At 39.8% G+C, this 26,274-nt stretch overlaps 1 protein-coding gene across 4 annotated transcripts in view; it reads left to right on the forward strand.

The window, feature by feature from the left end:
* The window catches only part of Ush2a (usherin), a 658,323-nt gene that overhangs the window by 349,347 nt on the left and 282,702 nt on the right, over nt 1–26,274 (forward strand). For all 4 annotated transcript variants that reach the window (XM_063236705.1, XM_063236706.1, XM_063236707.1 and 1 more), the window contains 3 exons: nt 3,947–4,094; nt 20,953–21,104; nt 25,838–26,000. In XM_063236705.1, coding sequence (XP_063092775.1) covers nt 3,947–4,094; nt 20,953–21,104; nt 25,838–26,000 — 463 coding nt within the window. The remainder of the gene's footprint in view (nt 1–3,946; nt 4,095–20,952; nt 21,105–25,837; nt 26,001–26,274) is intronic.

Raw genomic sequence — 26,274 nt, forward strand, 5'->3', positions numbered from 1 at the left:
AAGTTTCGACTACTTGCAAGGAAGCAAAATTAAACGTAAGATCATTGAGCTCCTGGATTTTACCAGGAAGGTAAGCAAGTGACATGAAAAAAAGTTCTGTTGCCAAGGCGATTCTTAGGATAAGCTCTGCAACCAATCAAGGTCCAAGCCAATATCCTATATTTTATAATTCTCTAATATTTTGAAAAATAAACACCACTACCAAAGGAATCTGCTCTCCTGAGTCTTATTTCAGAGTTTGCTGCTGTAACCGAAGGCAGATTCGCTTAACCACACTGAATTTTACTTCTTTCAAGCCTAAAATTAGGACATCGAACTAAATGATTTTGAATGGCTTTTTGAGCTCTAAAATTCTATGATGCTGAAAAGGTAGCACCGAACAACATCCTATGGACCCAAACAGTATCTGTCAGCTGCTGAATAATATCAACCCTGGATGTCATAAAGTGGAGAAGTCCTTGCCCTAATAAACATACTCATATTATTTTCAATTTCACTGTATTTATTAGGGCAGAAAATGCTGTCATGTATTTTCAGGAAGTATTCAACTAAAAGGTTTTTTCTTTTTAACTTAACTCTGTTAAGCAGTAAATTAAATGAACCAGAACATTTTAGGTTCATCCTGGTTAATTGAGGGATTATTGTATATTTCACAGTTGCAATATAATAACTAGCTTTCAAGGTCATTAGATTAGTAGAGGGAAGTCGGGTTCTCAGTAAAACAGAGTTTCCTTTATAAATAGCCTTAGCATGTTGACTAAATGCTGCAAAACAAAATAAACAGGAAACAAAGATTTTAAGCTGCCTTTGGAATAGAGGAAAATACACAGACATCTGAACCAGAATGATTTGCTTACTCCAAGCTCCGAGCAGAAAGGTTACTTCATGCAACTTCGTTTAATTTTTACATTTGACTCCAGCTTATGATTTCCTAAAACACAAGGTCTGCATCTTACAAAATTCTGTGTGCAGGTTCAGGCACAGTGCCTGGTGGAAGTTTAAGTGCACAATTCTTGCGTGGATGAATAATCACTAAGTCTACTCATTTCATAAAGAATCTGGAACTTTTGATGTAATTAAATAATTTTCTGGAAAACTTCAGAGTTGGGGACTGCGTGGTTCCAAAGCAGATGCTCTTAACACTGCAAGAAATATTATAATTTGTTGCTTCACTCAAAAAAGTGTATTTAGAGATGTGATAAGGGGTGATGGCTGCTAATAAAGATAGGTAGGAATTTAATAAAGATACCATTAATGCAGCTAGGTCTCAAGACGTGTGTTGTTTGATAACGTCATAGTATGGCTAGCCATTTGTCACTTGGTGAGAATGAGCCAAGGTTTTTGGAAATAATCAGTTTGACTTTCAAAAAAAGATTGATATGGATAAAGCACTCTCATTTATTTTTCTTCATCCCTGAAAATATGCTTTATTTGTTACACTGTCAGGCCCTGCTTAGCTGAACATAAACTGTTGGAAAAGAGAATGCTAGTTCTAATACCCATAATTTCAAAAATAACTGACATAATTTTATTATTTACATTTTCATGAACTTCCTTTTGCTAGATTAATTGGTCAATTAAAAGTGGCATTATGACTTTGTGAATTTTGTTTTTAAATGGCTGTAACAAAACAAAAGCTGTGGGCAATGGGTTAGAACAACTTGTTTTAATGGCTCACAGGTTTTCAGACCTTAATCAGTGCCACTATGTTGTTTAGTTTTTCCAATCATCTGTCCATTGCTTTGAATAAAGTGGCCTTTTATGCAGATACAACAAGATACCAGTTGGCTCCATCTCATGTGGCTGGGGCCAGTTACACTAGACAATTGGAAGCCACCTTAAGAACAAGCCCTCTAAGCACGGGCAAAGCAAAGCACAAGAAAAAGAAAGCCCACAGATAATTCTGTTACTTCAGGGGCTTCCTTACACATTTCATTTAAGGAAAATTTTCATCATTTCTTAGATTCTTGAGGACTCTGTCACATTACTGCTTCACAGATCTCAGATGCTATGCTCTAAAGAACAGCAGTTTTCCTAAAGGTGGTTTTATTTATCTTAGAAAAGAGCATATAATTCTCAAAAGTAAATTTAAATTCTCGTCCTATTTAAAAAATATGAAATCCTACATCACGTGGTACCATATTCTCTAGGAAGAGTCAGCAAGGACGGTGGTCAGGACATGTCACATTTAAATAATGACAAGTAGATTATTAGAACTGAAATGCATTTTGTTATCAGTATTAAAACAAGATGAGACAACATTTCCCCTAGGATAATTTAATAACCTCCTATGTCTGTTTTTCTACCATATTTTTTGGTAACCTTTTAGCATTTAATTTTTGGGTAGTCACTTTTTGCACTAACAAGTGGCCTGTCCCAAAATTTTGAGTCGAGGTTTAGACACATGAATGTTTCTTTATCTGCATATTCCATTCTCAGCCGAAAGTAAGGTTTTCTGCTTCCACGTATGTGCACACAACACGGTTGAGGATCAGAGAAAACACTGGAGTTAATCAAGATGCCAATGGTAATGCAATTTCATGCCCAAATCACAATTTCAGCGGCCTGAAACTTGCTTAAGCTGATGAGAAATTATCCTGGAGAAGAGAATTACTCCTGTTTCCAGCACAGGAAGTGAGCGTGGTCTCCATATTTGTTGACAATAAGTCATTATTTATACGTATGAAGATTTGCAACTAGTTACAGCGGGGCAAATAGTATTAAGCTATCATACAAGAAAATATGCAAAACCCAGCCAGTCTTCTTCTATCTTTAAGGAAAACAATGTGCATTGCTTGAAGTGCCAGAAAAACCAATCGTCCAATATCTAACTGAAAAGCAGTGGACAGGCCAAAATAAGCAAAATGAGCTTAAATATTTTATGCTAATAGTATCTGTCTTCCATGCAAATGGACTAAATAACTGTTTACTTTTGATATTGGTCCATTTGCTTCATTTTCTTATTAACTGTGGTGAAATTTAGTGCTTTCTGAAAGATCTTTAAATTTCATTGTGTAAATGGCAGTTGTAAACTAAAGAAATATGAAACAGTTTAAGTATAGTTTTTAAGCATCATTGTTATGTAAAGCTATAATTGCTAATAATTGTTGGCAAGGATGGGCTAATAAAAACCCTGTTGGTACATCTCAATGTCCTAAAGAAATGCTGGTCCAGGAAATTGAGTAGTTATTTGCAGTTTATTGTGAAAGTCTTCCCAGAAGTTTTGACTATCTTTAACATTCATATCACCATTTTGGATATTAGGACAAGGAACTTTTGAGATTATGTTAAATTTGTCAGCCATGTTTTAATGAAGTTGTTCTCCTCTGGTTCATCAGTAAATTATTAGACCTTCTAAGCCATTAGTCATTCACTCAACAGTGTTGCATATTGATTGACAGAGAAATGTTATTTTATTTAATATGACCTTATATCAAAATATAAACATATTGGTCTCTAAATACTAAATAGAAAGCAGTTCTATTTACTCTACATCTTTTCCTACCTAGGTATCATCATTCAATCTTCAAGTCTCAGGCTCAGTACTTTTCCCATGTGATGTATATACACGTTCCCATGGATGTGTCTACTTGTGTATGTGTGCACACGTGTGTGTGTTTCATTCATTCTGCAACATTTGTGTGCAGCTGCTTCCTGCAGGGCTGACCACAGTCAGCTCACAGCCTCCATGGCCAGGCTCTAACTCAGCTTGATCTTTAATTCACTTCTTCCTGGTTATTTCTACTTCCTGGAGATTCCTGCCTCGTGTCCAGGGAAGTGATTCAATTCAATGACAAACTTCTGCATCAACACAGGTTTATTTGGAGGGGTAAAGACAACACCATTTAAAAGGACAGAACTTACGTTAGGAATTCGCTTTCCTCCATGGCCATCTAAACTTTATGAATTCAGCGTGAAATGATGCTCATTTCTGCTCCCTGTCTAGGCTTGCACCGGAGGCGGCTGTGCGGTGAGTGAGGCCAGCCAGGCCCTGACTGACGAGGACGTCCCTGAAGGGGTGGCCGCCCCTGCAGCCCACTCCTACTCACAGGACTCCTTCAATGTCTCCTGGACCCTGCCAGAGTATCCGAACGGTAAGTGAACTCTTTTAGCCTCAAGTTAAAAAGATGATTAGCAAAGGTAAATTAATATTCTAAATGGCAGCTTATATGTGGTGCTTAATTTTTAATGATCATTTTAGCACATAAAATACCTGAGATAGTATCATTGTCTGTAGTTGGGGGATTGTGGCTTTTAGGCGAACATACAATTTTGGTGGCTCAAAAGTGCTCCCTTTTGATAGTTCTTGTGTACTGCATCTTCCTGTTTAATGTGCTCCAGGAGAGGTGAAGAGAACAAATGAGGGGGCCGAAGAACACCCTTTGGAGAGCGACATTGTACTTTCAATGACTTTCTGGTTTTAACAGCCATTAGTTCTCCCTTGGAGAAGCATGGAGGTGGAGAGTTCATGTACATATTGTATTTCAAAATGCATTTGATTTAATAAGTTTATCTTAAAAGAGCCCATTTAGAACTCTCTATTCTTTAACATACCATTTATAAATATTTCAACACAGTTTTTGAACAGCGCATACATTAAAGCATACGTGCTTTTATACTTACTTAACATAAAGCAGATTGTGTATTTCTGTGTAATACATGTGTCCTTGTACAGTTAGAGAATTACGCTAGCCAGCTAAATTCACTGAAATAAAACCTCATTATAAAGAGTTTTAAATAGCTTTGGAGGAGAAATCACCGTATTTGCTGACTGGAAGTGTTTACAGGCTCCACGTAGTGCAGGGTCACTGATTTGCAGGGATTGAAACTTTCAGGAGGACATCACGTTTCATTCCTCTTTGAGACAAATATCAAGGATAATGTCATAGAAATTGTTTAAGGTGACTCATTACTAAAAATTGAAATGAACTATTTTAGCATAACCAAAAAGGCTGGAAGAAGAAATTGCAGTTTTATTAGTTTGTTTTATGTTTATGTGATATTAGTTATTCCAGCCATCTCATTTTAGTTAAACTTTTGGCAAATGCAGAAGATGTATTTGAGGTAATGGTGATAGTCCCAATAATTGAGTGAGTAGGTCCCTCTGCTATTGAAGTTATTCCTGTACTGTTGCAAATTTATAAGTAAAAAAAAAATAAGTATATGGATATCTATTTGGTGCTGTATTAAGCAGTTGAAAATCTTATCACATTTCTTATGCCACAAGGAAATCTATTCTATAGGGGGCGGTGAAACTGCTGATGGTTTACTCTGAAGGGATTGCTGTTAGTAGTGGCAGGATCATTTGTGTAGTACAATATTTCCCTTATTCCATTTGGTTGGTTGCTGCTAAAAATACGACTGCATTCAGAATCTTTGGTTGTCTAAAGACCATTGCTTATTATGTTTTGTAAACTAGCAAAGCATTTCTTAAACAGATTTATTGAGCAAAAAGAATCAGAGGCCTTTGAGATATTTGCATTAACAAATCAATGGCATTCCTAAGTTTTATATTTAATACCAGCAGTGTTTTAGATGTGAGACACTTCAAAGTTTTCATTTCAAACATTTTCCACTAGTCTTCTCCAGTTTTCCCAAATTTTCCAATGTTTCATTGCTATAATGGATTATTTAATTCGTAACAGCCGAGGAATAATCTGACTGTGGGAAAACATCTTACCCTTGTGGTTTCAAAGCCCAAACACCTGAGGGACAGTGTTAGACTCTGTATTCTGCTACTCAGGTTCTACATATTTATGACTCAACCCTTCCATCACCTTGTGACACATCTTTCTTAGCCACCTTGGAATATCTGTGGCTTACTGTAAGGCTGGAAGACATAAGTATGGGTCACATAGACCTAAAATCTGAAAAGCAAAAATCGTCTCCCGGGTAAGACAGTGGTGCTACTCTGGGAGATGTGTCACATTCCACAAATCCCACTTTCCTTTTGAGTTGCAAAGCTGGAATTTTTACCAATTATCTTTATCTGTAGAAATCTACTTATTCTTCAAAAATAACCATAGGTTTCTTATTCCATGAAATCATCCTACTCTTCCTTGAGTTTGAGTTAACTTTTCACCCATTTGTCTTGACCATCTAGCCTGTTTCTGCGTCTCCCATAAATGGTGCCTGAACTTCTTGCGTATTTGTCCAACCTTCCTATCACATGACAAGGACCACGACCCGCTCCTTCCTTTCTCTTCACAGAGCCTAACACAGTATTGCATTTTTTTTGTTGGTGCCCAGTATTTAGGTCATATAATGGTTTCTTGTGAAAGCTGCTGTTGACCAGTGGTTTATATACGATATAAAGTCCTGGTTCTGTGATAACACCAAGAGAGATGACAGACTTACTGGGCAGACCCTGTGATGTTTGTGCAGTATATCGGATCCTGAAATGTCCTGGTTCAGTTGTTTGGCATCTGGACTGGGTTTTTCTTTTGGATGCTTGGATCATCCTTTTGATTCAAAACTATAAATTTTCTTGTCCAGAGTACTTCCAGTCCACATTTAATGGAACTCGGTCCATTTTACAATATATGCTACACTGTGGTTGCTTTCTGATTTCAGAATATGGTGCAGAGGGAATTAACTACAACTGCCCAGTGAGATAAACTTCATCCTTATGGTATATATATATAAAAAAAACTCTTCAAGTTACTCTCATCATTTCTCCTATATGAGAAACCCAAAGTGTAAATAAAGAGAAAAATAAAAGATATATACTAGAAAGAGAGAGGGCTAGATTTTACAAAAGGAAAGAGGATCAAGAGATGGAGGTAAAGGGGAGAGAAAGGAGAGGAAGTGGATAGAATAACAATGAAGATAGCAGGGCCGGGGATGTAGCTCAGTGGCACAAGCGCCTGCCTAGCAAGCAGAAGGTCTTGAGTTTGATTCCCAGTACCCAGCCCCACAAACAAAAATGAAGATGTCTTTCTCCCTATATCAACTTCCTGCAATAAATGTAATCATTATGTACTACAAGCATGCACCAATAAAAGTTAAGATAAGCATCTTTTTTACATTGGTCTCCTTTGTTCATTACTGCATCAAAAACGCTAAGAACAGTACCTGGCACCAAATGGATGCTCAGTTAAAAATTGATTGCTTAGCACTATTCAAATCCTAGGATATAGTAACTGCTGAGGTAAGAGTGGGGTATGGAGGAATTGGAAAGCTTATGAATTGCGGGTGGTGATGTTGAATGGTGTAGTTGCTATGGGGAACAGTATGAAGTTTTCTCAAAAAATTAAAATGGAATTGACAGATGAGCCAGAAATCCCACTTCTTACAACATCCAGAAGAGTTATAAACAGGATTTTGAAGCTGTAGGTGTAAACTAATTCACTGCAGTGTTATTCACAATAGCAGAGTCCGTAACCCAAACATGAATGGATAGGGGTATAGGTGAATAAAATGTAGTGTATACAATGGAATGTTACTCAGCCTTAAAAAGAAGGAAATAGTATCATACACAACAGCACATATAAACATCAGGATTAAAATAAATGAAATAAATTAGTCACAAATGACAGATACAGCATGATTCCACCCAGAAAAGTGTCTATAGTAACCAACACTTAGGAACTATCTTGGTTACTTTTCTGTTGTTGCTGAGACAAGATACCCAACTCCCAAAAACAAGGAAGGAAACGTTTTTGTAGCTTACAATTTGTGGAGATCACAGTCCATGCTCAGCTGGCTCCAAAGCAGGTTGGTATGGCTGAGGGGTAACCCTTCATGGAAGCTACAAGCAGCAGTAGCAAAAAAGTGGAAAGTGTGTCTCCTTCCCTCTCTTATATTGTATGCCAGCTCCATGCTCCTGGGAAGGTGCAGAACTCACACCACCAATCCCAGCACTAGAAAACAAACCAATCACAAATATTAGATTCAGCCACCTCCAAAAGTCCCAGCTCCCATCACTTCATGAGGCTGTGGGGGCACATCCAGATACAAACCATAACAGGAACAGAAAGCAGAACTGTACTTAGTAAGGTCAGGGTTGAGAAGAGAAATGGGGAGTTGGTGTTTAGCAGGTGTACAGTTTCAATCTCTTAATTTAACTAGCTTTTTGTTTTGTTTTGCTCTGTTGTACTGGGAATTGATCTCAGGACCTTGCACTTGCCAGGCAGAGGCTGTACCATTGAGCTGTATCACCAGCCCCAGTTTATTGTTGTTGTTGTTGATGATGGTAGCTTTTTTCTTTGTTTCCTTTTTTTTTTCTTTTAGGCACTGGCAATTGAACTCAAAGCCTTTGCACTGAGCTATATCCCCAGCTCTTTTATTTAGTTTGCATTTTGAGACAGAGTCTCCTACGTTACTTAAATTTCCCAGGTTAGGCTTGAACTTGCAATCCTTCTGCCTTTGCCTCCCCAATGCTGAAGTTACAGTGATGAAAGAGTTGTAGAGATCAGTTGCACAAGATGTGCAGGTAGATAACACTGATAGAGAATTCCCTTACAAATGGTTAATCTGGTAAATTTTTTGCATGAATTTTTATCATAGTAAAAAAAATGATTGATGCAGAGAAGTAATAAAATTCAAGAAACTTTTAAACTGGAAAAAGGATCAAGGACTGTTAGTGTAAAATGCACAAAACATATTGATTGATAATCACATGCAGATATATTCATGAAACATATTTATTTGTTAAAGGTAAGATCACACCATCTGTTCTGTTGTGAGCTTTTCTCTATGTGGTAGAAACACATTTCTGTGACAGTTAAGAGTAACCTAACCTCATTCTTTTGAAGAACAGTGTACACTCCCACTGCATGAAGTCTCAGTTTATGGGACTCATCGTTTATTGATAGGCAGCTAATTTTCCATATTTTGCTTTTGCAAAAACTGCTGCTTGCTATTAATTGCTATTAAAGACCTAGCACCATCTGTAGGCACTGAGGCATTATCACTCAATTCGCACCTAAAACTTTGCTCCTGCTTAATTATGTTCTGCTTCATTCTAGTCCCCGGCCTCGCATACCTGCAAAAATGAGGACATGGCACTCTGTGCTTCTTTAATCAGAGCCCTGTACCCACAAACAGAGGGGTTCCACACTGGCTAAGCCTACAGGCAGCATTTTCGATCTCTGAGAGGAGTTTCCTTTAGGTCCTGGGCACATGAAACACCTAGTTATAGAGAACTCAGACTTTTCCTTTGTAAAACATTAGCCACCAAACAAAAAAGTGCATTGCATTAGTGTCTACAGCACTGTGACCTGAATTATGTAGACTACAAGTATGTAGTTTGAATTATGCTTTTGGAAGCTTCCAGATTCTCATGAGCCACTTTGCTATTGAGAAGCTGAGGCCTCAGAATCCAGCAGTATGTTTTGCTTCCCACTTGAACTTCGCCAAAGCAGAAAACCTTTAGACTGTGTCCAACTTCTTCCCTGTGATTTAGCATGCTCTATAAATGCTGCTATAAAAGTAACATTGTTAGCTAATTGCAATGTGTTTCTTTAAATACTAGCTAAAAATACATAATGTGCAATTCTTATCCATTAGCGATAATTAAAATTTCTTGTAACTATTCTCTGTCTTTACCTAAGTAGACTCTAAGCCACAGGAGGATAGGAAACCCATGTGCCCGGTCAACTGTAGTGGTACCAGCCCTTGGCAGTTATGTCAGGAGCAGAGTGCGTATAGATCCTGAATATTTGTTGGAGAAATGTATGTTTATTGATGATAAGGATAATAACAGAATGGTAATTGTGTTGATGTGAGAAACATATGCATATGCAATCATACAATGTACATCAGTGTACATTTAGAGCACATCTTACAATTAGGTAATCTAAGTGAGATGATTTCCTAGGCAATAGAGAGGAAGGAGTCACTCTCTGTGATCCTTCTGGAGGCTTAAGACTCGAAGCTAGAGCCTGGTGTTTTTGTGTGACATGACATCTTCCCTGAAGTTTAGGTTTTCCAGTGAGGGCCAGAATTCCGGTCTGTTCCTGCTCATGGGCCTCAGTGGCAGAGCATACGGTGTGCTATGACCAGGACTGATAAGGTCAAAGCGGGAATATTACTAGAAGAGCATGAGAACCAGGAGCCTCTTGAGAAACAAAGAGAGCTTGCGAAGGCTGCAGGAATGTTTTCCTGTCTTGCGTGATGGTGCAGCTTTATAGAAGTTAGAGTACGGTTATCTACTGAGACAGTGACAACCCGAGCCAATACAAACAGAAAACTTTCAGGAAATCAGTTGATTTCATAAGCTTACACATTGTTTCATGAAGAGAACAGAATATTTTAAGGAGAACATTTAGTTCAGGTGTTTAAGCACATGAATTGTGATTAAAAAAATATGGTGAATTTTTAAAGAAAAAGTCTAAAAAGTGTATCACAGTAAAAGCCACTTTACTGTTAATTGCCCTCAAACACACTGATCCCATCTTCTTGCCATGTTTTGAAGCAGGTCTGGAAGTCCTTTCTCCTGGGTGCCTTTTCCTGGCTGCTTTGATGTCCTGTCTGAGTGTCTTTATGAGATGTGATCAAAATTGCTGTCTGGTGCCCTGCAAGTAAAAGCGGGCTCCTAAAAACATTTTCACGTATCCTCCTTCTTTCACCCACTGATCTAACACTTTGCCACTGCCGGCTCTTCTCCAAAGTCACAGCACACACAAGGTAAACATTTTGTGTCGGTTCAAATCAACGAGGGAGTCATGAAAGTGCAACTGGGGAAAGAGGCCCTTGGGGAAGAGGACCTCAGGAACTGCTCGAACCGTGTCTGGGATGCTAGGATAAGTCTGCTCAAAGCAAGGAGAGTGTTTTCAGGAGAAATAATGGCAATGTGTCTTTTACTATAATTATTTTTAAATTTATGTCTTCACTGTGTATTTTAATCACACATCATATACATTATTTTGGGAATGGGAGGTAGAGAAACTGTAGATTTTTATATACATTATGTGTGTGTTGAGATATATATACATATATATCTATATATATCCCTTATATGAACATATAATGCTATAGAAATAAAGTTTTAAAATGTATATACTGCAGTACAGATAAATAGTAATTAAGTACTCTGCTCACACACGGAAAAAAATATTTGACTTCCCATTAACACTAACAATAATAGTGATATTAGCTACAATTCATAATGCCTTCATAGGCACTTAATTCTGAAAATTAGTCCATGAAATAGGTCTTATCCCAGGGGTCAAATTAGAAACTCAGATTTGTAGGGAATAAACAATTTAATTACTCAAAGTCAAAATTGATAAGTAGGAAAGTAATAAAAACAAAGCAAGGTGTAAATGATAAAAATTTATTATTTTTCCTTTGTATTGCTACATCTCTAGTTTTGTAGAAGTGCTCATCATACTGGATTCTATCTAGCCAAATCAGAAAGACAGAGAGAGAGAGAGAGAGAGAGAGAGAGAGAGAGAGAGAGAGAGAGAGAGAGAGAGAGAATTTTGAGTTATTATTCCGTGCTCAGTGTCTTATTCCCAACGCCAATATTCTAAAATTTATAAGATCTCTTTTCTGACTTTTCTCTGCTATTGAAAAAAACAACTGATTTTTTTTACCTCTGATTTTGAAATGGTGTTATTTTTGAGCTGTTGAAATGTGATTTATTTTCTTTCCTGTAAATGCTTGGTTTTAATAGGTGAAATGGATTACAGAACTCAGTGAGTCACTTAGGGGAACTGCTTGACAGTTTTGAGCACACCCTGTGTAACTTTTATGAAACACCTCCAATCAGTTTGTCAGGTAGAATTTCCCAAGCACAGTCTTTTTTAGACTCCGTTGGTTCCATTTTTAGGCAAGCATAACAGTAATAAGGCATTACTGCACACTGTGAGAGCTCGCCTCTCTCTTCCTTTTTAATTGAAGGATCAACTATTCACATCGGGAGAAATCTGCCACATTCAATCACCATCCGGACCTCGGGGGCACCCTTGGTTGATATTCAAGTTGCCATGCCACACTGGAAAAAATAAACAAATATGTTTGGAGCATCTATATTCACTATGCCTGTTATGACACACTAACATACTGCTGCTTAATTCTTACAGTAAACAGAATTCTTTGATGCAAATAGAGATACCTTGTATTAAATTTACATTGTATTGTGTTTGAATTGAATTTCCTTGGCTATATATGACAACCTATTGAGCACCTTAGGAAATACAATTTAACATAACATGATGAAGAGGCCCAAAGATATATACCCCAGTGGATGTGCTTTATGGACAATTATGGTTCCACTTTCCTGTGAAAATTAAACACCTTAACTATCCTATCATTATGGAAAGAGAGAGGTGATGAACGTGAAGCTGCTTGCACAGGACAGCCAATGAGAATGAGGTAAGTATTTTATGGATTATCCATTGAGGAAGGGATCATGTAGAACTAGGTCTCCTTTATCCCACAGCGTAAGATTTGCTTTTGATATCTTACTGTTGATATCTTACTGATATCTTACTTTTGATATCTTACTGATTGCATGCACAAAAGATTAAACAAAAAATGCAGTACTACACGTTACAACAAAATAAGTGATAGTCATTTTTGTCTGTTGGGTATTTGTCTCTCGCCTTTCTAGAACTTTTCTACTTTTCTCCATTTTTCCTGTGCCTTGCAACACTGCAAGAGAAAAAGATGTCTCAAAGCAACTCCATGCAAAGTGGAGTCTGATGTATCAGTGCCAACACGTAGCTCTACCTAGATAGTACTGACCAGTGCTGGAATCTCTCTCAGGTTTGTGCTTCTCATCTATAAAATTAAAATGAGCCCCGCTGCCGATGTCAGCAGGCTCGCTTTCTCTCTGGGTTTCTGGCGTTGTCCATGATGGCAGCAGCAAAGGAGGAGGTGGTGAGGACAGAGGGCGCAGTCTCAGAACATGGTGTTCCATGTCCCCTCTGGATCCCAGGGTTCTGCTCCTGCACCTGCCATCCGGTGGCCTTTCCTGTAACTCCTGCCATTTCCTCTGGATTCCCTGCCTGCTGGTACCTTTCTGCTACAAAGGGAAGGGTGTTTACTGGCTCCTGGCTAACTAGTCAGTGACTTCTGCTGGGAGCACTAGTTAGGAACGATTGACTACTCTCTCTCTCTCCTCTTACCCTAGCCAGTCCTGGTGAGCAGCCCCTTCCCTGTGATCTCCTCAGTGGTCATCAGTTTCCTGCTGAGAATCCCACTCATTCCCAGATTCCACCGAATCCATATATCATGCATTTTTTTTTTCTTCTTTCTTTTACAGTGAGCAGTGAGAGCTGTGCGGATAAATTTTAAAAATGCTTTTCTTCATTCTAAGAATGGCAAAAATAAATATTTTTTAAAACTTTCATATTGTTAAACTTTGTTTTGGCATAATACACATCTTAAAAGCTAATAAGGAGAGCTGTGTTCAAAGGACCGAGGGCCAGACTTGTTTATCTAATAAATCCATGATATTTATTTTGCAAATGTAATCAACTTACTGATCTCTCAGTGAGACCTTTCCCCTACTACTATGAAACCTTTGTTATAATTAGTCAAGTAATGGCTGGGGATGTTTTTCCCTTTGATGAAGCAGTGCCGTGCTCTGTGTTTCACTTACAGATCCATTTCTCAGCTGAGCTCTATGCCCTGAACCCCTCAAAGCCCACCAGGTCAGCACCCGTCACCTGTTCCAGATCCTCTTTCTCCTTTCATTTTCCTTTCCTAACTTTCCTTTAATACGCGTCACATACTCTCAAAGCACCTAAGGTCTTCTCACTTGCATTGTAAGCTTTCTGAAGCCCTGAGCCAGGACTCTCCGGGTAATTTCTCCATTCCCAGCAATGTCTGGCTCCTAGCAGAGGCTTTATGAGCAGGGGCTGATAAAGTAGATTACCACTCAAGCCAACACCATTAAACCCAGCAGACCTTTTGAAGTCATTTTCTGGTAATAGTAAATATCTGTTTCTTTGCACTTTCTGTGCTTGACTGGGGTAGGGGGGACTCTTACAGAGTTAGCATACACTGTGAGAAACTGATGAATGATTAGCAATTGGCTGAAACTTGTTCTTGAGATGGGCTGAGTCGCTTATACAAGAGAATCACTTTTACAATGACAAAGGTCAGAGTAAGAGCGGGTAGCCTAAGGCCAGCTTCCCAAAGCAAACAGGCTCTCACTCACTCTCAGAGAAAGGGTTGGTCCACATTCTTCCCTTTTTGTGCATAACACGTAATTCCTGAGGCATGCTCAATATACCCGATCCATATGTGTATGGATCTGCCTCGGGATATGTACAAGAATGTTGCTGTAATTACCAAAATACAGAAGCACTCCACTTTCCAAATTTTGCCATACAAGGGAAGTGTGTAAAGTAGTCACACTAGGTGAGAGACTCTTCACTGGGTACGAACTCCTGAATAGTGTGTTGTACAAAACAAGATGCGAAAACATGGATCCAATGTAATTTCATTAATACACAGCAGAAAATTGTGCAAAATATAGTTGTATTGTTTAGAGCTTAATTCCCAAGCAGAAAATCCAAACATGGTTCCTAAAAGACTAACATAATTAGCTAGGAGAAAGGAAAGAGATTGGAATCAGACATACACAAGAGATTTTGGGGATGCTGGCAATATTCTACTTTTTAACTTTGGAATAGTTACATAGATTTTTGCCTTTTAATTTGTACATAATTTACATCTTGTACATTTTCTGTTTCATTTTATTATGTGAATTTAAAAATGTAGGAAAAATAAGTATAAAGATGTTGTAAAGTACAAAATTCTATGCACAAGAGTCTGAACATTTGAGCACCAACATACAGCCTGACCACAGTCTTGCTGAATAACATTGACCAGATCACAAGATCTCTTTCAAATTTGTTTTCATCATCCATAGAATGAAAATAAAATTCACTGCACCACCGAGGTTTTTCTCTGAGGATCCAGTGGTACTTGATTAAAACAATGATATGATTGTTATTATTCAGCACAAACATCTTCAGATTTAAGTATTTGTATCTTCCTAGCTTGCTCTCCTGGCCCCAAAATTTTTGGTTTTTATTTTAATGTTACATGTTGACATGATTATAGATTCATCTGTAGGTAACATGAGGCTGCGATTTTTCTTTGAAAGCTTATGTTACAGTAGACTTTACCGGGCTACGGAGACAACAGCAAAGGCTTTGGTGCGCTGTGGAAGGTCTTCACTTGGCCTTGTGGTTTCCCCCATGCATGGGTAGCATCTCTCTCCCCATTTCCTCTGCTCATCACTTGAAGTGCATTTCTGAAAATTTTAGAGAATTATGCCAAAAATGTACCGAGAGCGATGCGGCCATGGTGAGAGGAGATTGGCAGCTTCTGTGCCTGAATTCGGACTTGAGCACCTTAGGGAAAGGGCTTAGACCTTCCTGGATGCCATTCCTCTGTCTTTGTGGCAGTGCAAATCATAGTTCTGATTTCTTGGAGTGGCTCATTATGGGAAATAATCCACATGAAACATGTAGCCTATTGCCTGACTCCAAGTAAGTAATCAGTGCATTTGAATAATTAGATTTAAGCATTCTATAATTTAAAAAACACTTACATGACATTTTGAGAGCTTAGACTTTTACATGTCCCAGAGCTATTTGTCTATGTCCTGTATATCTAGTTAAAGAAGGAAGACATTGCCTGAGGCTTTGGTTCAAAATGCCTTCTAGAATATATTCACTCACTCTTGATAGTTTAGGTATCCGAGGTCAATGAAATTAAAATTGTGTGTTGATAAATGTTTTAGACTTATATACTGAATCTACATTTTGAACTGAATTATAGAATGTTGCATGCTGACTTTATATAAAAAAAGGTTTGCTAATAAAACCCCAGAGAAGAAATCGGTCTGCGTATCACGATAAGAAATAGACTGCTCTTTTCGAATGCTCTCTCTTGTCCATGAATAGAAGTTTGACTCTCTTTTGGTTCAGGATTTCATGATTAATGGCCTTGTCCCAAGCAGATCAGAAGAAGGGCCTGTGATTGTCTCAGGGCGGGATTTAGAGGGCATCTATGGATACCAGCTCTGAACCACAGTGGTATGCAACACTGGCCTCACTTTGAGATCAGGTAATTGGTGGGTAAGATCTGAGCCAAAAGGTAGCCCTGAGGACAAATCTCCTGAACCTTCTCATCTCCAGGACCAGCTTACACTGACCCAACCTCCCGACTGTGAAGTCGGCTACTTTCCTATTTCTGGTAGTTGGCAATGGCTTCATTGATTATCTATGGCCTGATCAAAGAGGAATTTTTCAGCCTGTATTTCTGCATCTAACAAAGAATGAATCATATGGGGGCATGACACACCAAGATACCCTGGTGGCTGCCACCTTCAAGGGTGAGATGATACAGGAATAAACCACACGACCATGGAAATGAGAGAGGCAGCAACCAGTTTGCAATGTAAAGTGTACAGCACTCAGGGCTGGAATGAGTGTGTGGATGGGTGACAGGGAAAGGTCAAGAGTGATTTAAAGGAAGACTTACTTCTTTAGTGTACTCTACATTGGTTCTACAACTTGATCCTATGGTTCATCCGTAGTCTACATAAATTGTTGAAAATTGTTTGCTGTGGCACACTGGATTACTCTACTGTATGTGTGTGTGTGTGTGTGTGTGTGTGTGTGTGTGTGTACTAAAGCTGGACTTCAGTCTTACCCACCTCTCAATCCGGATGTATCATGAAAACTAAAAAGTTTCTCAACACTTGCCTTAGCGGTCAAAGTTCTCACGTAATCTCACTCTCAGTGCATTTACCACATACTCCTCTTACTCAAAGCCCTTCTTTCAACAGCTGCCTGCTCCTTCCACATCCCCAGGCATAGGCGTCATGGTTACCTGGCTCCTTGGCATAGATCGCTAGGGGTTCACTCGCTGGAGTCAGATATAGAAAAGGAACTGTGGAGAGGCTGTTGCCGAGGGTGGATGGAGCTCTGGAAAGGTAAACACAAGAACTTCCATGGTGGGAGCCAGGAGTGATGTTTGGGACAAGAGTGGGGCGGGTACCCTGTATCTCCTTGGTCCCCAAGTGTGACTGGGTCAGAGAACAGAGACCCCACAAAACTGCTCAATTATCACCATTAGGTTTCAAATGAGAAGACAGGTATGCAGCCCTTACTACGGTGATTTTCTTCAAAAATGACCAAGGCTTTAAAGTTCATACTTAAGGGATGAGGCTTAGTTGTAATGAAACTTCTATAAAACATCTCACTTCGCAGTCTATCAGGTAAATGAGATTTATGCACAGAATCTTAGCATAAAAGGAAATCTTTGTTCCCCAATTATGTGCAAAATGCGAAGCACTGATTTGGGTACTTTCTATTTCCCTTGAAAACAGGTCAAGTAGACAGCATTTGAAGACTGCTACAATTCCTTGCACAGTTTCTGCAGCATGTATTTTTGCACATAAGGTTTTTGGGAGACAGGGGAGGGCTTAAGGGACACACAGAGTACCAGGCACAGAATAAGTCCGGTCAGTCTTCTGACTGTGATGCAATCTCCTTTTCTTTTTCTTTTCGATTTTCTATGTATGAGATGGTTTTCACTGTGTAACTTTCATGTCATAGATTTAATTCATTTGTGGTTTTGTGCGTTGAGTGCTAAATGGCTTTAAATCAAACACTTCCTGTGAGTGTTCAAACTTGAAGTTACCAGCAAAGTTCACACTGGAAATAAAGGGGAGAAGTTGCTGGCAGGAATATTATATTTTAGAGCCTTAATTGGTACTTCAGAGTAAAATAAAGACTTTCCCCACTCATCTGAAATTCAAAAAATAGGGAAATAGAGTGTAAAAGAAAATGTACTGCGTCATTAAAATGGCACATTTTACATGAGGAGTTGGGACCCTGAATAGTTGGTTCCAAGATGCTGCAAGGGAACCAGAGCGAAGGTGAAGGGTGGCCGGACCTAGAACAGTGTCCAAGTGATTGACAAGGAGCTACTGCCGACTGCTGTCACACACACGGGAGCCACCATCCCGGCTGCCATCTCCTCCAGAGCTGAAGTTCAACAGCGTCCCCGCTGCAGGGGCAGGACGCAAGGGAGATGCTGCTGCCTGTATGCTTGGGGCTGCCTGTGTGCTTGGCGCTGGGCCTCTCTGGAGCAGCAGGAAGCATCGGCCTGAGCTGTTGCAGCTGCGAGCTAGACATTGTTCTCCCCAGCTTCTGTTCCAGAGTTCCTCCCATTGGCAAAACCTGCAAGCGAAAGGGCTGGAAATGCAGTCTGCAGGCTGAACAGTGCGGAGTGTGGTGGTGAAGGTCTTGGCCACCGACTCCCACACCCCTGCCTCTACTTTCCGCCAGCACCCATGACTAACAGCACCCTGTGCTTCCACCTAACGTGACTTCGCTGTGCTGTGCAGGCCCAAGATGCTCTGGTTCGTGGTGCTCAGATCCGAGAGATGTTGGTTCTCCTGGCAGTTCACACACCACCCTTCTGCAGCTTAAAAATTCAGCGCTGCAGAAACAGCCATGAGCCTTCTGCCTATAAACCAACAGGGTAAAGGCGGAGGGAGAGTTGATTATTACATTCAAATCACCATTAGACAAGCAAGAAACAAAACATGGTGGCATCTCCAGTTCTTGCTTAGCTAGCTGGCTGTGAGACCACTGTTGATCTTTGTTACTTGTTTATCTCTCAGCCAGGAACTCATCGTTTGGAACACTGTACCTAGCAAAGACCCCCAAAGGTTCATTACCAAAGGTTCTGTGCCCTTCCTTTATTGGTTACTGCAGACTTTTAATGCTTATACTATCAGGCCTGGCCATAGGAAGAGATGCTCTGAAGGGAAAAGATCAGCATACAGGGGAAGCCAGTTTCTCCTCCCTTCTGGTACCTTTCTCCTCACTCACTGGGATTAGTTAAATGAGATTCCCAAGTGGCCCAGAAATGGTCTCAGATTCCACCGGTACTTTGTTGTGACCCCTCCTATTTTGTGTAGGTGACTGAGACAGTGAGAGGAACGACACTGACTTCTTGCGCTTGCTTCCCAGACTATGCTTTCTTCCTCTAGAAAACCCAGCAGCCAGTGTTGGTTTCTAAGCCAGCATGGTAGCACATGCCTCAATCCCAGAACTCTCGGAGGCTGAGGCAGGAGGAGCATGAGATAGACCTCATTCTGGGAATTTAGTGACTTACCAATACCCTGACTCAAAATGAAAAATAAAACTAAAAAGCACTGCGGCAGTAGCTCTGTGCAGAGGCCCTGGGTTCAGTCTCCAGTCCTGGCAGGCAAAGTCCCTAGTTCAAAGCCTGTCCTGCCCCCCGGAGCAACCCCAAGTCACAGCACTGTCAGCGAGCTTGTACTCGGAGGAAGTCTACGGGTGCTCACGCAGCGACCTGCTGGACCATGGTGGGCTACAGAGTGTAAGAGGAGGCACGGTGTGCATAGGTGTTAACTCACCCGCTTCCTTAGCTCTGCACAGTGGTGAGGGATTAAACCAGACAATGCATGCACTATTCTGTCAGTTCCCTAGGCGGATGGATCTACAGGTGAGCATGTCCCTTGGAGGAGGGGGGAGTACTTAGAAACAGGAGTCCAGAGACCACGGTTCCATAACTTCCTCCCTGAACTCTGGATCTACTCTCTGGACATTTACAAAGCCAAATCTTTGTGCCAGTAGCCCTGAAAGTCAGGTCTCCGGAGCTGACTCTCAAGCTCCCTCAATGACCATGACTTGGCTAGAGACTTATGTTAAAGTCTTCTAAGCTGGTCTGCAACACTGCCTTTTATCTTCTCACTTACCCTCTTTTCCAGTAGTCATAAATTGTCGCTCTACAGTGGATGCTGATATTTTTCTGTGTTGCACGTTATGGTATCATCAGTGTTTGCCACATGCCTCCTGTGTCTCAGGCATGATGCTAAGCTCTGGGAACACACGGGTGAGAAAGCTCACAATTGTCTTGGGATCCCATCATCTATTCGGGAACTCAGGTAGTTAAGCAAGGAATGAGAATACTCGGAATGTGATGAATGGGTGAAGGTGTGATGGAGATGTACAGTGTCCTGGGGACACATACACCTGACTGCTGTTCCAGGCGACTATGTGCCAGAGGAAACATTAAGAAACTTTCCCCAAAGTGTACTCTGGGAGCCATCGTGCAATCAATCGTCTTTTAGAAGTAGTTTTCATTTAGCATGGATTTGACTTTGTTTCCTGCAGGTTTCTGTATTTCTGGAGAACAGAGGCTGTTGGCTGTGCTGACACTTAGCTTTCCTTTCACGAAAATAAGTCCGCTGAATAAACTTTTCAAACTCTCCTGCTTCTCTGCCAGTCGATTTCATGAAAATGCACTTGCCCTTCCTTCCAAAATAAGTCTTAGTTGAACATTAAACCCATCCAGTCATGGAATCACCGACGCACTCGTGAACATGATTTATACAGTGAACGTTTCGGTGATTTGATGTCACCACGGAGAACCTGAGACCAGTCAAACCACCTGCATACACCTCCTGACTCTGACCCTTGGATGCTGTGTGACTGGGAGCAAATTCCCGAATTTCCATGTCTCTGTTTCTTCATGCATAAAAGGGTGAAAATGGCACTGCGTCCCTGACGGGAAGTCTGTGTAGAGAGGATTTAGAGGAATCCAGTGTATACCAGGTGCTTAGCACAGAGCCGGGTATGTCCTGAGTAATAGAGGCTTCAATAACAAACAGGGTCATTTTACTCACATCTATGAAGAGTGTTTTTTTTAGAAAGCAATAAAATGTAACTCGCAGCTACGAGTTTGGTACAGCAGGAAAACTCTCCTCCTAGAACTACAGGGTTCTGGTTCTGCCTCTGGGCTAATTAGCTTAACATTGTGATGTCAGGGACAAAGCTTGCTTTATCCTTTAGAGAGACAAGGCTAGAAGAGGGGACCCAGGATGCTGTGAGGCTGTGATGCCATAGAACTGGAAATCAACAGCAGGAAGGGCTTGCTTTTCTAAGATAGTCCTTGCTCTTGTCTGGTGATCATGCTAAAAGCCAATTACTATCTTTGCAGGTGTCATCACAAGTTATGGATTGTATCTCGATGGCGTGTTAATCCACAGCTCCTCAGAGCGCAGCTGCCATGCTGATGGGCTTGCTCCTGGGAGCCTACACTCCTTCAGAGTCCAGGCTTGCACAGCTAAAGGCTGTGCTCTGGGCCCCACGGTGAGTACGTGGATTTGTACCCTTGCCTGTGTAAAGGGTCACATGACAGAGTGTCCAGGAAGAACTAAGTGGCCAGGGCTCTCACCTTTCAAACACCATGAGAAGCTTCTCTTTTTATAAAAATCCATTTAAGAGTAGCTAAGATTTTATATTTCACATATGTTTCAAGCTGGCACACAGGTCTAAGGAAGAAGAGACTGTATATTTTACTGAAAGAAAGATAAATTGACCGGTTTAACAGAGATTTTTGTCTATTTTAGCAACATGTGTAAGGGAGATTTTTTTCTCCCTAACAGTGGCTTACCAGGTAAGTAAATTTATGATTAAAAAGTGAAATTGTACTCCTTAAACTGGCACACTTATCAATCCAAAGGCTGAATTTATTTCATCTCAGAATAAAATATTTTTATTTTATGAATATGATATAGTTTCTCAAGACTAGTGTTTAAAATTATATTAATATCAACTTTTGACTCCCAAATTTCAGAAATCCATAAGATATATCTATATTTCATGAACAGTTAAAAGGTTGACCAGGTTACACTTTTTATTTCTAATATAATTTTTGGAATCAATTCCTCATGTATGCACTATTAGAATAGCATGATATTCTTTAGTGACAAAACACTATCCTTTTGTCCCTTTCTTAATTAGATTTAGCTTCTCTTAGGGGAAGGACTCATTAGTTTTAGTTTTTGGCAATGTTTGCTAATTCTCTGTCATTTTAATGCACTGTGTCTTCATTGAGTGTATTATATAAATATTACCTTGAAAAACAGCTTTCTGCTTCTTTATTTTTGATCACACCTCTCATCTCATTTCAGAGATTGGTTGCTTTCCAAGCAGCTAACATCATCTATCGGTGGAGCTGAGCTACAGCCTGATTGCCATTAAGCATTTTATAGCCAGACCTCTGATGACACTCCCCCTTAAAAGCAGGATTGGCATCAGGCCAGCTGCACTTTCCATTCAACAGAGAAAAGGGACAGGCACAGAGAACGCTTTACATGAGCTGGAAGCATATGTTTTTCCAAAATATGAATTGAGCCTCGTGGCTCTGATTACTAACCTGGCTCCCCATAGTCTCCTGACATCCCGACAACTTTAAACGTTGGGGACACAGTTACCGACCCATGCAGATAGCAGGAGATATTAACCTTAAGAAACCAAATACCACAGTGCCCAGGTGGGAGGGGAAAACACAGAATTGGATCGTTAAAACCTACTGTGCCCCAGCTTCATTCATTCTACACGCAATGCTGACTTAAGGCATGGAGTGATTTTCTCTCCGTGCTACTTTCCTTTATCCTGTACTCAGTATGCAAACGTTTCTCCCTGGTCAACGATCCGTCTCTAATCACTGGGATTGAGCAACAATATCTTTGTTTAAAACAAGTCAGCTCTATGCTGCCAAGAAGTTAAAACCCATGGTCTTCAAATGGCTTCTGAAATATTTTGTGCCAATTACAGTATGTACTATGCCCTTAAGAAATGATATATCTGAGTACTTTAAATGGTTCTGGATATCTACCACAATCATAAAGGGTATTACAGATTTGGCTCCATTTTTGATGATCCTTTTTAATGTACCCTTAATGATTTAAGAAATCTGTGCATCAATCCTAAGAGTCAGAGTTCCCTACCATTAAATTAGAATGTGATACGCAAAAAGATTTAGCCAAATCTAGCAGTGGGATGTTCACATCCCTTAAAGATATGCTTTATTTGAAGCCTAGTGTCACACCATTTTAAATGAAAGGGTTTCTCTGCCCTCCTACATTTCATTCTATTCTTAAATTCTTTGCTGGCAAAAATTGAAGCATACATTTTTGAAAATCTTATTTTTGTTCACTAAACAACATCTTTTAATGATCTTTTTTTCTTTTTGCATTTTAGAAAGAAAGGCCTGCTTACTGTAAATTTTCTACATATTTAATACCATCACTATGCATGCATGTAAGAAAATAGCTTTTGTTCTTTTCTATGAGAAATATGCTACAGTGTTTCGATTCACCCTTAAAATTGGCAAGATGCTCATATACTAGAAAAGGCAATGAAGGGGTATTTTTTTTTTTTTTGTCTTTTTGAGACAAGGTTTCACTATATAGTTCAAGCTGGCCTTGAGCTCACTTGGTAGCCCAGACTAGTCTCAAATTCACAAAAACCCTCCTGTCTCAGCTTCATGAGTGCTGGGATTACAGGCATGCACCACCATGCCAGGAGAAAAACTTTTTATAGTACAATATTTTAAAAAATAAAAGTGGGCATGTAAAGTCTACATTCATGCCATGCTAATGCTGGTAGCTCCATAGGTTTTGTTTTCCTGGACTGACCAAAGATGGCTTCCCCTCATGCAGAGGGAGGGTCACCCTGCACCCATCTAATTTCCCTGGGGTTTCATGGGTCCTTGTCCACTTCAACAATGCATCTGACTCTTGAAGAAATTGTTGTATAAAAAGAGTTTGATGCCTTAAAACTTAAAGAGGCTAAAACAGCACTGTCCTGTGAAAGCCATCAATGAGGATTGTTCTGTTTTTAATGTTTGAAACAATGGACCGATGCTTCCCTTGTTTTCCTGACAGCAGGGAGACCATTTGCACACCTTGTGCTCCTGTAATAACCTTGAGTTTCTCCACAGGCCCCTCACTTAGCCAGCGGTGGATAAACTGGTAGAGGGTGAGGCTGGGGATTTTACAGCTGCATCTGACCCGGGAGCCCTCATCGGATCGATCCTCCAAGGGTCAATTTAAGATTGAGGTGCAGAACTACAGGTCACTGCTGTGTGCTGTGGCTTAAAAGCTGCTGTGGTTTCTTGGTGCTGACATGTTATACACCTAAATACACCTCACACACACATGTGGGCACATGCGCTTTACACTTTGGTGGTCTCTTTTTTTTTTTCAAAGAAGCAAATAACTGTTATTTAAGACATCTAAATCTTAAAAGCAGTTTATGTTATGGTCAATAAAAGCCCACAGGAAAAGCTGTTCCAACTCTGTTTTCCCCCTGAACCTCCTGGAAAAACAGACTTATTTTCCTAAGCCTCAGATCTCACCACTGTTACCAATGTGTACCTTGAGAGGGATGGGAATACAAAATTAAATGAAATATTATTTATACTTGATGTTGTAGCACATTGTAAGAGATCTATTAAAGATGAAAATTTTATTATTTATATGTTTGGTCTCTACATTTTTCCATGTCAAAAGAGGTTTCCAGGTCAAAGACAAGCCAACATTTATGTTCCCAAGAGTCTTTCCCTCAAGACTATCTTTAAGGCAAAATAAAGAAATAAAAAAGGTTAAAAAAAGTATCAGTCAGAGCAAAGTAGTATAATGACTAAATTTAATGTAGATTGAAAACTGGAGTATTTATCTAGACACGTAAGGAAATTAAAAAAATATTTATTTTGAATTAGCCAAGTATTTGAGGATAATAATATAATTACCTGAAATTGCCCTTAATCAACTTTTTGAGTCTCATTTTATTTGGAACCTTTTGAAATAGTTTTCCTTACAATACTTTGAACTGTGCACATAGACATAATGAAACTCACTGCGTTATTATGAAATATTAAAATGACGAATGGTTATTTTTCAAACCTAGTTTCTTTTATCATTTTTTGTACATAGCTATTAAACTAAAAAAAAGAGCAGGAATTAAAGATCTAAGAACCCTGTAGCCTTTCTCTGATTAAAATAAAACATCTTGTGACCTCATACTTATTAAAAATTAACACTCTGTCTTTTTCACATTTATTTTCATAATTGAGAAAGCGTATTCACCTTAACAAATAAAGCCTTCATAATTGAGAATATTTGCCTGCCTAAGGATTTCGTGTTTGATCACCTTCTTTGGAGGCTCGAGCCTGCTTGTATTTTAATCATAAGGTCAGAATTATCAACATATTCAATAGATTGTAAAATGCCAAATATTTATAAGTGATGCTTAGGAGTTTATGGTGATATGGTTATCATGTTTAATCCAGTGATAAAAAGATAATAAACAATCTCAACTGCTCCCCTAACCTCTTCCGGTCACTGATTGATTTTACCTATTTGGCTACTGAAATCATTCTGACCACTGTGCAATTTAGGATCATTGTTTTATTTTGTGCCAGTTCATCTTTCCCTGATTTTTGTATAGGCTGATGTACATCTTAGGTTTTTCTGTGGTTACACCTTAGGGCTACAGTCCCTTGGGTGTGTTTATTTTTTACCATCAGCATGACACCATCTCTATGCACCTAAGAGCCACATAGCTCAAAAAAACAAAAACAAAAACAAAAACAAAAAGCAGATTGCAAATCAGAATGCTTGGTTGGGCTTTTTGATAAAAGCCAAAAGGCCGTCCCTTCCACCAGGTGCGAATAAAAACAGACCTTATGCATGTCTTTTCTTTTGCTATCACATAGAAATTATTTTAAAGTGATCCTAAAAGTAGTCTATGGTTATGCACAACCGTGGATGCAATCCCTGTGTGAGCTGAACCGCATTTTCTGGAAACCACAAGCTGCCGCCTTGGTTAGGGGCTCCATTCTAAGCTTTCACAGCAGGAGGAAGAAAACATGAGGTGTGCTTTGATCCTGCTGACAAAATGAGGTATTCAGACAAGATGCTACTGTCAAAATAGTTTACTTCACAGCAAAAGGAGATTCTTTGAAGAAATATGCTCAAAGCGAAGCATGTACTTATTCTATTTGCAAACAAAAATAAATCTTTTTATACTCGCAGGTGGAAAATCGAACTCTGGAAGCTCCTCCTGAAGGAACAGTAAATGTGTTTGTCAGAGCAGAGGGGGCCCGGGAAGCCCGTGTGAAGTGGGGGGCACCGCTGCACCCCAATGGACTCTTAACGTACTCCGTCCTTGTTACTGGGACTTTCTATGCAGATCCAGGTAATTTGTGTGCCATTTTAAGATGTTATTATAAGAAAATAATCTATTTTCATGTGGAGTCTTCTAGCCACTGATTTTAATTCCTTTATTTTCTCTGAAAATCCCCTGCCCTGGCGAGTGATGAGTGCGTTTCTCAGTGTGTGGTCTCCATGCAGTAGCAAGCTGAGGCCCTGGTGGCTCTGGCCCCTGGATCAGGATGGCTTGGGGACTGGAAGCAGCCTGGTTGAACGAGCCCTTCTCCAGTTCTGATGAACCGGAGGTTGAGGCAGGGCCA

This window comes from Cavia porcellus, unplaced genomic scaffold (assembly GCF_034190915.1).
Source record: "Cavia porcellus strain 051 isolate PalLab524CR breed Dunkin Hartley unplaced genomic scaffold, mCavPor4.1 scaffold_26, whole genome shotgun sequence".
Lineage (NCBI taxonomy): Eukaryota > Metazoa > Chordata > Mammalia > Rodentia > Caviidae > Cavia > Cavia porcellus.